The 17,946-nt window shown below is 32.0% G+C and overlaps 1 protein-coding gene across 1 annotated transcript in view; it reads right to left on the bottom strand.

Moving 5' to 3' along the window:
* Positions 1 to 13,848, bottom strand: part of LOC106106694 (ATP-binding cassette sub-family G member 1) — a 19,994-nt gene extending 6,146 nt beyond the window's left edge. The window contains exon 1 of the mRNA XM_013287321.1: positions 13,587 to 13,848. Coding sequence (XP_013142775.1) covers positions 13,587 to 13,803 — 217 coding nt within the window. The 5' untranslated portion in view covers positions 13,804 to 13,848. The remainder of the gene's footprint in view (positions 1 to 13,586) is intronic.
* Positions 13,849 to 17,946: the final 4,098 nt, after the last annotated feature.

Here is a 17,946-nt window from a genome sequence, read left to right as displayed (position 1 = left end):
ACAGATTACAAAGTCCAAAGGATGATACAATATTAGTTATAATCAAAGTTCAGTTAATACGTGGGTGTTACACACGGATAGATACTAACATATTATTAAATTGTTATTAAATTACAATATATGGATAAGAAAAAACTTCATACATGCATATACGAGTATGTGTTGAAAATTATAATAAACAACATGTAGTTACAAAGAAGTGTTTAATTTATAACACGGATAAACTCACGTGGGAACTTTCGGTGTAGGCCGGTGCCGACGGGTCTGAAATTGGTCAGTACCAGTTTCAGACCCGTCTTGGGTCCTTCTATTTAGGTAGTTCCTACACCGAAAGTTCCCACGTGAGTTAAGCCGTGTTATAAACTATATAGTTATAAGTTATAATTATAAAGTTTTAATAAGTTAATAAATTAAAAATGTTTGAATATTAAAGTTATTACAAGTATTAACGCCAAAGTTACCTTGACACGGTCAATATTCTCGGTCTAATAAACATTATTAGATGTTTTAAGAGCATGGTCAATTTAACTAGTAAGGTACGGTTATGTACGGTCATCCGATCACGTGGTCGAATCGACAATTTTAAATAAATCTATACTAATATAGTAAAGCATAAACACACACTTCTTTGTTGCCTACGATGTCACCAATTACAGCATATTTTTGAATAACTCTTTTTTTAATAAAACTCCCTACACTTACGTCACGCTTTAGGCTATATATTTCACGCCATTAAACCTAGGGGGTAAATATTTTGGATAAAAACCCTAATGTGGGAAAGAGACCATAAGTTGCTGCCAACATCAAGGAAGCAAGGTTGCCATGCTTTGTCATCATGTCATGTCATTTTGACATTTGCAATTGACAATTTGACACATGTAAACAATAAAATAAAATTTTCATAATTTTATGCGGATGAAGTCGCACGGGAACAGCTATTACTATATAAATTACTAAATAAATATGACTTTTCTTGCCACAAAAACAAACTACAAATAAAATCGTAAGTCAACCTTAAAGCTAGTAAAAAAATGTGGCAAAAGGTGGCAAACTCAGCTAATGCAGAGACGGCGCAGGCCGTTTCTGCGCTGGTTTTCAGCTGGCCCCTTTACACACATGTATTAACACAAGTTGGGTGACTTAACTTTGATAGACATTAAAAAAAAATCTCAAGAATATATCCTAGCCCTAGTTTGACCTTTATTTCACGTCGGAATCCGTAAAACATTTTAAATATGTAAGTGGTCGCAGATTACTTTTCTTTTTTTTTCAGTTAGTTCAGTTTTAGTAGTTGCAAACTGGTCGTAGTTGTCAAGTAGGTGCTGTTACATGCAAAGGGATGTGTACTGTCGCTCTGACCTGGAAGGTATAAGACTACCTTCCACCTTTCCTCGCATCAACAATCAGTCTATGGACTATTATCATTGTATTATTCTACTAGTATTTAGTCGGGTAAAATTAAAAACATTAATCCTCCATTCTAACCTTTTATGTATAGCTTTGCTTTTATAAATAAAACATCGATTGTCTATTGTACTGGATGTCGCAATATTACACATAGTTCGTTCTTATCAATTAGTTAGGTTTTGTAATGTAGGACGATGACCAATTTAAAGATTACAAAATAAATGTTAATTTATTTCTAGTAAATTTTACTTACAGCGATTTGGTAAACCCTAACTGTAACATAACTTTGTCAAATAACTGTTATTTTTAGACAACTACAGACAATAAGCTTAATAACTTTTAACACGTGTGTTTAAAATCAGCCGTTTATGTTATAGATCATAATGGAACATTAAATAAGTATTCCGTCTAGACAAATGACAAAAGGGCGATTTACACGTTTTGTCGGTGGCATACACGTAAAAAGATTCATTTATTTATTTCTATGAGCAATATAAATGTACGATGTGTACAGTATAAAAATAAACGTCATGTGTAAAACATGTTCCGCATAGTTTATTAAAACATAACGCACAATGGAGTTTGTACGGATCTTCTCATGAATAAAACATCATCCCGGAACAACTGCCTACGAAGATGTAATTCAAGCACATGCTGTTACAAATTGCGTAGGTATATAAACAAAGATCAACATTCATTTGTCCTTTATTTAATCTTTGACAGGATTTTTTATTTCAAACAAAATGGCAATATTAAAAAGTGTATTTTTTATGAGACGATGCACTTTACTTGCCCTTTAATACTAGTGTTTTGATATTTTATTGATTAAAAAAACAAATGCCGACTAAATTTACAGCGTTATTTATTATTTAAATAGCTATAGTTAGAAGTAAAGTAATTATTCTAATTAAATTTGGATTATTGTATACTAAACAATAATAATGACCCGAAAACTTTCCCTATCAGCAGCAGGAAGCGAATTGGTGAGACATCTCCACTGTTTTGTTGATTTCGATGGCCCACAAAGCGCGGCCTATATGTGCTATCAGCTGGTATGACGTCATCGTTCACTGACACCGCGATAGTATTCGCGGGCTATTCGCTCGCGCACGTGCGCTCTTTGTTTTGACATCTATAAGGACAATCAACTCTGTATTTCCCGCGCAAAATTATGTCAAATCTAAACGCTTTAGAGCCGCGCACCTTTGACTAAACTAGCCCACAACTGTTGTGCGATTGTCAATTGTATCGCAGCAAATTCAACTGTTTAGTTGCACAAAGAATTGAGTAATGTGTGCACCTCTATATAAACTCATAGTAATCAAAACGAGATTAAACAGTTGTGCGTTAGTTTAGTGTTGTGCCCACGCTCCTAATGTTCACAGAGTCATTAACGGATGTTAAATTCTAAAACACTAAAAAAACCCGTAACATTATCACCGTAATAAGCGGAAAAACTAACGCCAATAATAGGCGCTTCATGTAATTATCATCAATTAAATAAATACCAGATAGTTAAGTAGTTAATTAAGTCTTAAACAAAGGAAACAATTAATTATGTGTAGTTAACAATACAACAAATATCTTGTGATAAGTAAGAAATCAAGTTTACAAGCCGATAAGTTATAATTCGCGAGCGAAACAAACATCAAAATATTTGTTAAGTTCTCAACGCATATCTTTCAGTCTTGAGTGCTCGACGTGTTTTTTGTTATTTACGATAATCGTATAAAAACCTCAACAACAAAGTAAATTAAATATTTAAATACCGTTCATAATGTTAATGTGAAAAATGTTTTGGCCACGATAACCGTTTCCTTTTAACTTTATTCGATTCTCGTTAAGGAATTAAATAAAATTGTATGATTTAATCAGAATATTATATCGTTTTTTACGCATCTGTGGCTTTATAACTTGTAACATATTATTGGAAAACATAAACACATAAATAATTCTGCTCTAAAAAGTGTATGCAATGATAAATGCGTTTATATTGCAGCATTTAGCATAACCTAGTTATTATACTATATAACAAGTGCATAAACATGTAAATTAAAGTTTACGATAATATATAAGTAACTATTCATTAAGGTCCTATCCCACCACTGACTGATAGAGGCTCAGATAGTTTAAATGACGTCACTGTCAGAAAAGGGAACAAAATCTGATCCTTCCATCGCATATTTTTCACGTTCGATTCCTATCAGACAATTTACAATTTGGTAAGACTGGCACTTAGTAACAGTCGTTTGTATGATTCAATTTGTAAGGCCCATAAATACATAAAAGTGTTTGTATAAAGTATCATTAATAATAGTACTCAGTATAAATGTTGCTGATAAATACAAAGGTCAACTCTCAAAGTTAACATCTATTAATGTTCATTTATGTCTATAATATTATAAAGAGGAAAAATTTGTATTTTTGTATGTATTGAAATGACTCAATAACTACTGGGCGGATATAATTTTTTAATGTTAAATTTAACATATAAAAATCCAACAATACAATTAATATAGATGACATTACGACGTTAAAAACTATATTACGATGTGCAATCGTAATAAATGTAAAATAATCTTTGTATTAGTATAGAATAATCCTACACTAATTATCGGTTGTGTTACACCGTTATCTAAGATCACACATAAGTAACTTACGATAAACGTTTGTTGATATAATTTATTAGCTTGCTATTCTAATTACTAATGGAGGTCACGTCCGGGATCTCGCTGATTGAACGGACTGACACATTCACAAACATGTTCGCCTACAGCCCTAGAGTTACCATCCCCCTTTTTTTTTCTCGAAGGGGAATGCGTTACGCATACTTCGTGCCTCGGGGCAGACACGTGAGTTATGGGACTTTCCCCCCATAGTGGGGGGCATACCTCACTAAACTCCTTCGTTCCCTCCTGGCCATTGTGTGGGGTGCCACGGGATCGCTTGCGCTTGCCACCACGACGCCCCAGAGTTACCATCCCCTGATTATCTTTCTTATATTAGAAAGGCAAACGTTAAGATGGATGGAAAGATGTTTATTAGAGTTTGTAGCTTAAACTAATGTACGGATCTCTATGAAATTTGACTGAGAAGTAGAGGATAGTCAGGAAGAACACATAGGCTTGTTTTTTTTTAATATCAACGAGTGAAGGGCGAAAGCTGGTCATTAATAAAAAAATCAAAGCTCTAGATTACGAGTGATGTTATTAATTATTTTTAGTAAATGGCGTTATTGTAAATTTTTGCTTTGTGAGGTTTATCTCAGAAAATAAGAAAACGCTCTGAAAATTGTAACCGATCTTCGAACCAAGTAACATAACTAATGAAAAACAAACAATGAATATAATAGGTAAGCCAGTTATTGCCTTTTATTATTCTTTGGATAAATTTCTTTGATAATTGTAATTGTATAATTTTCTGATTTTTTGTCATAGAGTAACAACACACAACTTCCATGTTAGAAAGGAATGACTCCTGATCCATGGTCACCCTACATATTTTTGTTATGAAATCACGACTACACAGATTAAATATAAGCACAATGTTAACATATTTCCTACAACTTACAATAGGAATTAAATTGATTGAAATACAAATAAATAGCCTTCCTAGACCAAGTGACTGTTACGCTGCAAAAATCTAAACCAAAACCCTTCTGTCATTTCAGTCAAGATTGATTGTTTCTTCAAAGTGCATTTACATTAAAGGGAGCAAATGCAAGATGTCTCAGCGATGTCGAAACTGGTTTGAAGAGTTCACTTACATTGACGTACGTATTCACTCAACAGTGTACCAACCAGTTAGTGAATCATACAAAACTGCTTTGTGCTTGTACGAAAATAATTAAGGGTCTGTCTGAACAACAAAATGAAACGCGAATGTTTGAAACGTCTCATATTGTAAAGATCAAGAAAGAAGGATACCATCTCCTTGGTATTATTCCACTGTCGTGAGGTCGGCGCCCAGGGTTGTGTACCTCATTGTTATGGCTTAATTTTTACGACCGTCCGCTTCTTGTCGCCAACCCTACTTGGGAGAGTATTTAACTAAGACAGAAAATCTTAGCTTCAATCTATATAATCTATATTATTGTGTAGAAGAGGAAGAAAGAATGACAGTTAATGTGGTGGAATTATCTTTAAAGGTATAGTATAATGTAACAGCACATGCTAGAAGAACCAGCTTACATCGAGGTTAATGCCACGCACTGAGGACAGTCTGGTTTTTCCACCGTTCAATTGCTGAGAAACTGGTAACATTATTACGTTAATCTTCAAGTATGGAATAGTTTCTTTAAAATTGGAAGTCATCGGCCTTGTAGTTAACTTGACACAGTTTTTAATAGAAATTTATACGTGCATTTTTAAATGAAATAAAAAATCATGTTGTTTAAATCAAAATCTTTATTTATTTTATTGACTTATAATGAGCAAATAGAGGCATAAGGGGGGCCGGGCGGGTTGTCCCTCTAAAAGAATCGAAAAACGTAAAAAGCATAAAAAACAGTATCGAATAAGACTGCCTGTCCTACACCTAAACTAGATCATCTGCTGGTGACGTCCATATTTGTTACTAAGGTCATAATTATTAAAAAAACAAAGGCTGTCTTTTCTTAGTTGTAAGGTTTTTAAGAGTAAGTATGTAAAAGAATGGTATTGTATTACTCAGTACGTGATTCACTTCCAACTGACTAATATTATACCACTATCTTTTGTCTTTACGATAATTATAAACATCTCTGCAAACGTAGAATTCCATTGTCGTGATATATCACTTACATGTCTCTATTTCGTCAAAGGAAAAGAAAAGGGAGAACAATATGTATGAACGCAAATGTCACTGCAGTAAAGTTCTACGGTAACAATATATCCTTTTTCACTGAGTATTATGTTCGTGACTGCCCTCGTGTTTTCACACGTGTGTGAATGTTGTGAAACTATATTACAGAGAGTGGACGCATACTTTTGACTAAACTATCGTACAACTTTTGTGCTATTGTCAATTATTTCGCAGACAATTCAACTGTTTAGTTGCACAACTAAAAGTCGAGTAGTGTACGCACCTCCATATCTTGGAATCAAATGCGACTATACAGTTATGCGATAGTTTAGTCAAAGTTGTACGTTGTCTAAGAAATGTTATTATAAATGCGGTCATAGTAGTCATATAAGGCGAGATTAATGGTGTACAAGATCACCTTGCGTGTACTAGTTTGTTAGAGTTTGTACCGAAACAGGAATATATCGCTATCTCTGGTTATAACAAGGGAATGTAAGAGACAGAGACAGTTTCTATATGGTTTAGGTGATATCAATCCATGGTTATAATTTAACCTTTCAGAAGCAAATTTTAATAATATAAAGAGATATAATTTGATAGTTTGTTCTAAATATTTGTTAACAATTTTATGTAACTGGTTATGGATAAAAATCTTTATTTCTCTAATAATTTGCAAAACTATTGGAAATAAAAAAAATGAAAAGGCTAAATGATTGCTTACTGTACAAATGTAACCTAAATAGGATGTCCGTTGGCGCCACTACGTAAGCGTCTTTTAGATATCAAATTTCAGTAAAGACAATGAGTTCAGTAAAATGCAAACTAAAACTTTAGTTAGTTAAAATGTGTTCCAACACAAAACCTGACCTCGTAATTTTTGCTGTGTTAGAAAAAGAAATAATCTGTTTTGCAAATTAGTAGTGATTATAATCGCAAAATCTTTTAGTTGCTTTTAAATTATAGGATTCAAGTATATAATTTGACTAAAAGTAATTTATAAAATGATAAAATTGGTTGCTAGCAGTAAGTAATAACATCAGTAGATATTAAAGCCTCCAAGGCTTGCAAAGCCTTACTGCCAAACTCAGAGACCCGATATTCATCTTAGTGAAGATTTAGTATAAGAAATCTACACTAAAGGACACCCTAAGTGACCATTAAACAAATAGTTAAGTAGTATTTTAATGAGAAAAAAATCTAGCGTAACATATTATCGTAGCTAATGAGGTTAACTGTATAGCTATTTGCTAATTTTTTTATCGGGAAACCTTGGTACGTCAATGATGGTCCCGGATGTTGAATGGTTATCTTTAATTTTTAAGTAGAACACTATGAAGCGTCCTTCAAAGTGTAAGAGGAGTCACTCATAATGTAACACTGAATAGTGTTATGCTTGTCGACATGTACCGTTAAGAAGAAAATTGGTACGGCGCTGAAGAATTGGCGCAACACTAGATTATTGGTATAAACGTCACATCTCTAATCATCATCTGTCAATGTCATCAAGGATTGATATTCGAGCGCTTTTTGGTGAGACCGTTACTTCTGTGTTAAAATTAACGCTAGTTACAATTACATTAATTGTTTAAAATTACAAGCTGAATATGTGTTATGTAATTAATAATATAAGCAAGATCTTAATTATCATATCATTATTATCAGAAATACAAATCTATCTTTATCTCCCCTGCCTTATCCTACTCATGTAAGGTCGGGGCACCGGGTTTTCGTTCTACAAATAACTCAAATACAAATCTATAAGTATACTAATATTATAAAGAGGAAAGATTTGCATTTTTAGATTTTTGTATGTATTGAAATAACTCAAAAACTACTGGACCGAATTTCAAAACTGAGTAACGTAGGCTACATTTTTATTATTATTTTAAAGCCAAATGTTCATCACAATGACGACGGATGTAGAGATGAAGTTTTCATCAGGTAAGTAATAATAATTAAATGAATTTGAATAAAATTTACAGATTATGCTGTGGCTACTAGAAGAAATGCAACCTTAGTGAGTTGCATACGGGCAAAATAACGAGCAATAGTTGGTAATAAATTGGTAATAATGTATGGCGAAATAAAACGAAAAGCGAGAATCGAGTGAGTTTCAGTAATACGAGTAATCTTATCTGCCCTGGTGACAGGCGCTAAGCGATGTAAACAGCTAATTGTTCCACCTCAAAATACCGCAATGACGCGTCGTCAGCGTAAAACAAAGAGCATTTACAGCAAACCCTTTGTTCTTTGTTTTACGATGTTCTTGATACTTTGTCTTTTCGCCCGTGAAATGTTAAAAACGTGTCGACTCTTGCTTCTTGTACACGATTATAATAATTAACTGTAAAATCACAATCTTACTTCCTACTTACGTAAAGTCTAAAAGTCATGTTTGTTAGGTCTCTTTGGAACAGTTTCATGGATCTGGATGAAATTTGGAGTAGATATAGAACATATTCTGGAAAAACACTTTATAAGTCCCGTGCAGACAAGTCAAGGGCTAAAACTAGTATTTTATATGCCAATGGATAAGCCTGAGCCCCATAGTACAGATTAGTTGACGAAGTGACTGGTACCATTTAATAACAAAAAATAATAAGGAGTTTTTACTTTCTAGTTACAAGAATTGTTTTTAAAATAATCAATGATTTATTGTAAGGTACCTTGCCATAGATTGCATTACCAAAATATGCGTACAAAAATATGTTAAAAATAATCAAAACTAATTGTTACAATTAAAGTTATGATAATATAAATTTATCGTCGTCATAACTATTCTACAAATGTTTTGTCTAAAAGACAAATTTTATTTATCTGTCGGAATTCTGAAATAATAAAAATAATATATTGATAAGAATTAATTGTACAATAGTCGTAAATTTCAATAGACGTAAATTATCCGTTTTATATACTGTCTTCCCCATATATTAATTTACTCGTGTTTCAGCTCAAACCAAACTTAATCATCTTCCTTCTTATCCTATTTCCATATAGTCAGAGATACAACACAAGGATTCGACAAGGATAATAAGCCTCTATTTTGTCACTATTTAAAAGGTGGCAACCCCCACTCTTGCCAGGATAAAGATAGGCAACCCCACCTTAGAGTCATGTTTACGTTACGTACTATCAATTGGTGACAAAATTTTCAGGAAACTCGATGAGGGGTTTTTGCTCCAAAAATTGCCCACTTCAGAGATCAATTAAACATTTTGTTTATTTATTTAATTATTTTTCCCGTTCATTCATTTTAAAGATATTGCGAAGGAAAAAAACAAAAATTGGAAAAGAATTACAGAATAAAATTAACACATTATTCAATATATCAACATAAAAGAGACATATGTTCACGATGTGATAACAAAAAGCGATAACAGTTATCATTCTAATCGACCTCTAATGACCTTTAATAATTATTAATCCACGACTATTTCACTTGTATTATTAAATTTAAATAACTAAGAATGTTACTCAAGGCTGAAACGATAAGCTACAAATACAATAGATTATACTATAAAGTGATAACTCCTAGAGTCTTAATCATCACCACCTCACTATACGTCCCCACTAAGGGGTTCGGAGCCTACCCTAAGTTAGGGTGATTAGAGTCTTAATATATTCCGAAAATTTCAAAGCTTTATTTATATAGACAACTAAGTTTTCAATTATAATATTGTCATATTAAACGAAGTAAGGGAAATCATTGGCTCCTTTAATACAGGGAATCAACAAAACACATACTTATAAAAATAAGAAATTAAAAAAAAAAAGTGAAATGTACTTGTAAAATTATATATGAACTGTAATACTGTACTTTGTATAAATAAATAAAAAAAATGACGTTTTATTTATTTGGATCCAACCGGCATTGGTCCAGCGTGGTTGACTATGTCCTTGTGATCCTAGTGACTACTAGAACGATAGTCAAATTTAACTTACAAATTACTTTGCTACGTATTTTCTAAGAATCGAGCGTATATTGCGAACTTTATAAAATAAAGATAATAAACATATTTAAATACTACACGACATTCTTGTAACAGTACGAAATAAGAACATTTTAAATTTATACAATAACTACGACAAACGAAACGTAAAACAATAAAAAAAATACATATGCATTATACCAAGGATGTGATATTGCCTGTGAAGTTGAAATTACCTATATCCTATTGCTTTGAGAGGGCCGCCAGCACCACAGCCGGATGTATTGATGTACCAATTGAAAACAATCAGCCGATACACCGCTTGGCCACACAGACACGGCGCTTGTTTAGGAAACACTCCTTTCAACACCTCTATGAATCTACGATTTATTTATTTTATCTATGTCCTAAGAAATTACTGTTTAGTTTTATTTCTAGTATCCCATATTGTAGTGGGGTCTGCGGTACTAATCTGTCTCTCCCGCTTTGCTGTGGTATTATTTTATTATATTTTACTTCTTAAGAATGTTATGTGTAAAAACAGTTACTGTGCAAAGCATTATAATAAGAAATCATTATAATAATAAGAGAAAAAATAATAAAATGAAAGTCCTTGAACAATCACCAATGTTACCACATCGGCCCTTAGTAATCTCAGTATTTAATAATAAAACTTTCTTTATTACCTACGTGTTTTAATTTAATCTTTATCCGGCATTATTGATAAGCTACTAACGTGAATTGGAATTATTTTTTAGTAGCGATTGCACCCAATTCGTAATTGCAGAACATAAAAACAGCCTGAGTTACACACATAGCCTAAGGTAGGTTATGTGCATGCTAACCAAGAAAAAGTCACGTAAAAATCGATCCAGCCAATTCGAAATTTATGGGGAACTTACATATATGCGGAGAGACATGACAATTTCTTTTTTTTTATAAAGAAACTAAAGACGTAAGAAAAACTTTATTTTATCTAATGCATACTTTAAAATCTAAATAATAAATTTTATTTCATACATCATTATATTGATATATTAATTTAATAGTAAAATCAAATAAAAACTCGAGAACCGATAACTCACTAGTTAATAATCTTTACATTTTGACATTTATTCATAAGATATAAAAAATGCTACAAAAAATCCTTAGCGACCGACCGAAAATATATCTCACTATTATTAATAGAAAAATTTGGATGGATGGATGATGGATGGAAACAAAACGAGACTGAATAGTTGTGCGATAGTTTTATTCTAAAGACTAACTGTTCCCGTGCGACTTCATCCGCATAAAATTATGATTTTTTTTGTTGTTTACATGTGTCAGATTATCAATTGCAAACGTCAAAATGACATGACATTATGACAAACCATGGCAATCTTGATGTTGACAGCAACTTATGGACTCTTTCCCACATTAGGGTTTTTATCCAAAATATTTACCCCCAAAGTTCAACAGCGTGAAATATATAGCCTAAAGCGTGACGTAAGTGTAGGGCTTTTTATTAAAAAAAGAATTCTTCAAAAATATGGTGTAGTTGCTGGCATCTTAGGCAACAAAGAAGTGTGTGTTTACGCTTTATTATAATAGTATAGATTGTATACAGGTAGACATTACATATATCCGTTACTGTGAGGTCATTCAAGAATATCTAATCAATTGATTTTCGGTCCATAAATCCTTGACAGATAAAATATTTTAGATAATAAACATGTAAATCCGTATGCATTACATCGTTCAATAGCACCATTTGTTTTAAAATGAATTTGTTTAACAAACTCTTCAAATCGATTGTGATTCTTTATAAATAAAATGTTAGATCTAAAGCAGAGTAAACATTCTAAAGAACAAATTGCGTCATCTTTGTATATGCAATTTAAGATTCTGCAATGATACATGCCAAGAAACATAACTAACGTAAGTGTGAAGTTAGTGTAAATAATCGTCATGCATTGATTTATAACCTATTATCTTTATCCAGCGGAATTAAAAACTTAGTAAACATTCTATTTAGACCGTTTTCAACATCTGTGTCAAATTTTATCATGATCAGTTAAGACGTTCTGGAAATAGCTACACTATCCATACACCTATGTAAGTAAGAATACATCTTTTTAAAAAGTAAAATAAGTTACATAGAGATTTTCATACTAATTAATGACTAATCAACAGTTTATTTAACACTGTAACTTATAACTAATGCTAAGGGTTTATTTCTATAAAAGGCCTCCGGATTGTTATGGTGACTGAATGCCCACTGTGTGCCTTAAAGAGGCATTTACAGATTCAGCGGGCTTGAGGTGGCCGAGCGCAGATGGCGCTTAGCCTAAACCTCGTTAATGAGTAACTAAGCTCGAGGGCTCCCTCAGCCTCGGCACGAGCCGTTACTTCGTTATTATTACCGGATTGGGAGGCCACCGTGCTCTTAGATTGCTTCGGTGGACGATCCATGGAGTGACTAGGCACAAGAGCCCAGGCCTTCGGAGGTCATTTACTTAAGTATTTACCTATCTTACTAATTTTATAAATGCGAAGGTTAGATGGATGTATGTTTGTTAGTTTGCCGCCAAAACGGCTGAACGGATCTCGTTGAAATTTGTCATAAATGTAGAGTATAGTTTGGAAAATACTATTGTTTTTTTTATAATCCTCGAGAACGGAATCTCTTACATACATGGCTATTCTTTGTTATGGGCATATATTCAGAGACATGTATTTGTCAGAAAATGTTGTAGTTAATTTAGATCGTAATTATTCCCAAATACCACAACTCTATTGTAATTAAAATTATTTATTTATTTAACAGAATATTTAGAACATAATAATAATCGCTAAGAGAACATAAAGAAAATATATAACGTAACTTATCAATGTAAATTAGTTAATTATTTATTTACATGTAGTCGTTGATATTGTAATATAGCGTGTACTACGCAGAGTAAACATAAACAATGCTTGTTATAACAAAGGCGAGAACAAAGAATTTCCTTCATATTTTTACAATAATGAACTGTAAATATTACAAATTCTTTTATGTGTAATTACAATATAGTTGTAAAATGCAGATGTCAAATTCAATCTTGTTTATTCTAAACTCTATGGCATTCAAATATGAGGTTTTATTAGATAGTTATAAAGTTGAAGTCGGTATAACATAGCATCTATTTATTTTTAAGAAATTCTATTTATTATATTATTAATTGTTTTAATTATAAAAAGCTATATAACTTATAAAATAGAGTTTAGTAAGAGTTACCAACTAGAACTAAGCACTAAGCACACTTAAGTAAAAGTTTTCCGCAATACATCAAGGTTTATCACCTTTGTATTTGACAAAAACACAAATATCGTTACGTTTAAAAACATTACTAACTCTTAACTTTTTCCATGAAAATTGTCATTATATTTTTGTAAAAAAAGATGTTTTATAAGTCGATACAATTTTTTAATAATATTAGAATTTACCTTTATTGATTCCTAAACTGACGGTGCATGTGATATTGGAGAAATGGATATCCACTGGGTCCCTTTGCGGGATTTTAGCGATGGTTTGTCTGAGGCCTTGAGGTCCTTGGGGAGAAGGGCTAGGAGTGTGGGAGGAGCTGACACTAGGCCTCACTGATATATCAGGCCTATAGGCCACACTCTGCTCGTCCACGATTTGCGCGCCTGCGAGCATCATGGTGCTGCGGTTGTGCGCTACAGACGTGTGAAGCGCGCGAACGCGGCCACTGTAATGTTTATGCGCGTGCGCTTGTCTTCGACCGGCTATCGGGTCGCTTTTGTCTCACAAATTACACGAATTGATGTGTCAATATTTTTGTTTTATGACGAGAAAAATTGTCATTTATTTACTGTAGATCAAAGGTCTACGAGCTTTTGTTGTAGCAGGTAATCTTTGCTTAAGTTATTTTTGACTCACGACAAAAAAGATAGAATTGGCAATAGGAAAAAAGTGATGTGTGGATTTGTAAAATGTATAAATAGTTAGATGTGTAGATTCTCTATGAAGCTGTAGATTTCCAACAAAAACAATTGAACAATAACATGCCCTATGTAAAAAAAAAAACAAAGACAATAAACCCAGTGTAAAGCGTCGTGTACTTATAATTTTTAATCAAATCGAAATCAATAAACATCCAATTGTATACACAAAAGTGGAACTTAGTGTAATAAACAACGTGTTTTGTTAGTTACCCAAATAATTATTTCAATTTAAGCACAGCCGTGTTGTGGAACAGTCTGTCCTCGGCGGTATTTCCAAACCAATATGACTTAGGGCCCTTCAAGAAGCGAGCCTATCATTTCCTCAAAGGCCGGCAACGCCTCTGTAGTTCCTTTGATGTTGCGGATGTCCATGGGCGTCGTTGACCACCTTGGTGTTCACGCCGCTCGTTTGCCCCCTTTTATAATAAAAAAAGCATGCATGTTTGCAAAAACAAAATAGGTTTAGGTATGCGTTAGTGTGCAGATAACATCAATTTTAACTCTTAAACTACGGAAACATCTTTTACAGATTAAATAGGAATTTTAAACTATGTTAGTATTTTATTAGTTAAATATAACAGAAATAGCTGACGATCCTTACGTCATGCTTGTTTATGGAAGGTAGCGTTCAGATACATTGACAAGTCACGTAAACTATAAGATACTGTAGTCTTATTTATCTGCCAGGAGCTTGAAGTATTTGTTTAACAACAGCATTAAACGTAGAATCTACGTTATCATTTATTTTTCAAAATTATACCTCTTTTGGTTGTTTCTCGTTGGGCCAAACAACCCTATATGTAAGATAATATTATAAAGAGGAAAACTTTGTTTGATTATCAAGAATAGAGTCAAAGACTACTGCATCGATTTTAAAATTCTTAGAAAGGCAATTATCTGTGAGTAGTATAGGATATACTTTTTCATTTCTTTTTATTATTTTTAAATTTCTCGCGAATGGAGTCGAGAGCAAAAGCTAGTATAAAAAAAATCTCAATGGATAACCTAAAAGGAAGAACCGTTTTAGTTCTGTTCTTGCTAATTTATTTATTTTTAATACGAACTCTCGGTATTACTTCGCATTGCACACCCCGGCAAAGTTTTACACATATAAAAACCAGTTGTTATAGATACTCTTAAACTAAAGCTTGTAATAAAAAAATGTACAACTTCCTTATCTGTAAGCGATTCTATATTTAACGTGATTTATGACAATTATCATAATTAACTACAAAAACAAATATCAAAGCAAGACTCGTTTTTCTTCATAGTTATTGTTGGTTTCAACTGTTTCACGCGTGTTTACAACTATTATATCTTTCATCCTATTTGATATAACAGATAAAAATACGGTTATTTTTGTAGTGGAAAAAAAATCGTATAAGTAAAGAAACATGCAAACTAATTGAATCTTTATTTAAAATAACTAACTCACTTGTGTAAAGTGTGAAAATAAGAAAAGGATAGAGAACATTTATCAATTTAAATTGGAAACTAACGATAACACTAGGAAATTGAGTAGAATAATTCATACGTATACTCTTTGTCATCTACTACAAATCTAGTTGTTAGACGTAAAAGAATAAATAACCTTACCCTTGGATGCTTTAAGGTATCATTTTGTATTTCCTTAAATATATGATAAATTTATTTCAAAACAATTGCCGCAAAGTTTCTCTGAATTATAACCGCGAATTTCAGAATAACAGCCGTTTCTGTGACAAATGCGGTTCACATAGTAGCTTTTCAAGTCATACGATTTCTATTGCGTGTATACAAGACTTAGGAATATTTTTTGCGATGTTTATATTATATTGCATATATTTATATTAATTTGATCTAATTTGCCCTGAGGCATAAAAGTCACGTAGACAAAAGTTATGGTAATTTTGTCTACCAATTAAACTGTCCTTATTGTTTTAGTTTCAAATAATTGTTTTTGAAAATAGATTTATTTAACTAGTCCCAATGTTCATCTGTTATTTTTTTATTTATTAAATTATAACAATTATCAAAGTCAAAACTATTTTTAATAAACTTCCTGGTTTCTAATTTATTATTTACAATTTGTAAGTGTTATCATATTTACAATTATTGCCTAAATAAAACTTGTGTTTACATTCTGTTCGAAAAATTTATTTGATATAGTGACATCTATTGGCATTTTTAGGAAACTCTTTTGAGAACAAGTGTTTTAGTTTTTAATCTATCTGATAGATGGCGCTGGCAGATCCAGTTCAAGAAAATTATAACATTAAATTATACAAGGCAAAGAAACAAGTAAAAAGTATTTACAATTACCTATATAACTTGAATAAACTACTTTTATTTTATACAAAACTATTAGAAAAAACGTTGATTGATTTTTACCTAAGCCACAGACTACCAAAAATGCGATCTTCCATTTCCACGTATTTTAGTTATTATTAGTAAGTACTTGATGCAGAATAATTAATCATAGTTTAGTTTTCCGCGCAAATTATGGCAGCAATATAAGTAAAGTAGTAAAACAGATTGATATTAAAACTACAATTTTTAAAATATAAAAAATGTTAAATAACAAAATTATTTATAATATGTAAATTTGTGTTGCATAGAAAACCACAAAAACCTGGTCAAAAAGTAAATTTTATTGCAAACGCGTAACAATGTTTTATGTCTGGTTAGAAACAAAAATAATTTCTCTTAGCATTTTTCATTGTTGCAGAAACCTTACAAAGCATTCTCTCACATTTAAATACAAAAACAAAAAATACATTATAAACCCGTAATATTGTAATAACAGGAAATAATATTTTTTTGTCTAAACCTTCACGTTTCCAAAACCACTAGCCGTGTAGTGGTAGGTTATCAACGCACTTTCCTTGCGCTATGTTTGACATTACTCTGACCTTGGCAATGCCACGCATCAGTGAGATCAACAACAACGGAGAGATGAGATATGTTTTGGAATGTATTAACATTTGTAAATTAAAACGATTGGGGATTGAGGAATTCTATTTCCTATCCATTTTAGTTGAGTATTTAACGGTAAACAGAATACTTGCATAAAAAAACATTATATGATTAGTTCTAAGTTCACGATTATTTACATACGAAAATGAAGCAGAGTGTAAAAACGAAACAAGTTTGTGGGAATTGAATTTAATTCCTTGGCTGCACAAAAGTAGTCTAAAACACCAAGTGGTTCCGCGTTATGTAACGTCAGCTTACTTGTTTCCGATGGAATTAAACTAGTTTTGTTTTTCAAAGACCTGTTTTGAATTCGCTAATTTTAATGTCTGATTTAAAATGGCTGGATATATCAGATTTTTTGTAACCTTAGCAGTTTCTAGCTGTTTTGTTCTTCTGTGTTATAAATTATTAATATTAATTATAATTAAATCTTTTACTTTTAAAATAACTCTAATTATTTAAGAACCTACATGTATGTTATGGTTATGTATAACTAGCTGTATATTATGATAATTTCATTTTATTGTTTACAATTGACAAATTATCAATTGCAAATGTCAAAATGACATGACCTGACAAACCTTAGCAATCTTGCTATTTTGATGTTGGCAGCAACTTATGGACTCTTTCCCACATTAGGGTTTTTATCTAAAATATTTACCCTCAAGTTTAACGGCGTGAAAATACATTGCCAAGTGTAAGGCTTTTTATTCAAAAACGCATTATTCAAAAACATGCTATGATTGCTGACTTATTGAGCAACAAAGAAGTGTGTGTTTACGCTTTATTATAATAATAATAATAATAATAATAATAATAATAATAATTCATTTATTGTCTCTTTTGTATACATTTCATGAAAGTCTTGGCTCCTGTAGTAGGT

The sequence above is a fragment of the Papilio polytes genome, unplaced genomic scaffold (assembly GCF_000836215.1).
Source record: "Papilio polytes unplaced genomic scaffold, Ppol_1.0 DF822178.1, whole genome shotgun sequence".
NCBI classification, from domain to species: Eukaryota; Metazoa; Arthropoda; class Insecta; order Lepidoptera; family Papilionidae; genus Papilio; species Papilio polytes.
Note: the sequence above shows the minus strand (reverse complement) of the source record. Positions and strands in the feature narration are given on the sequence as shown.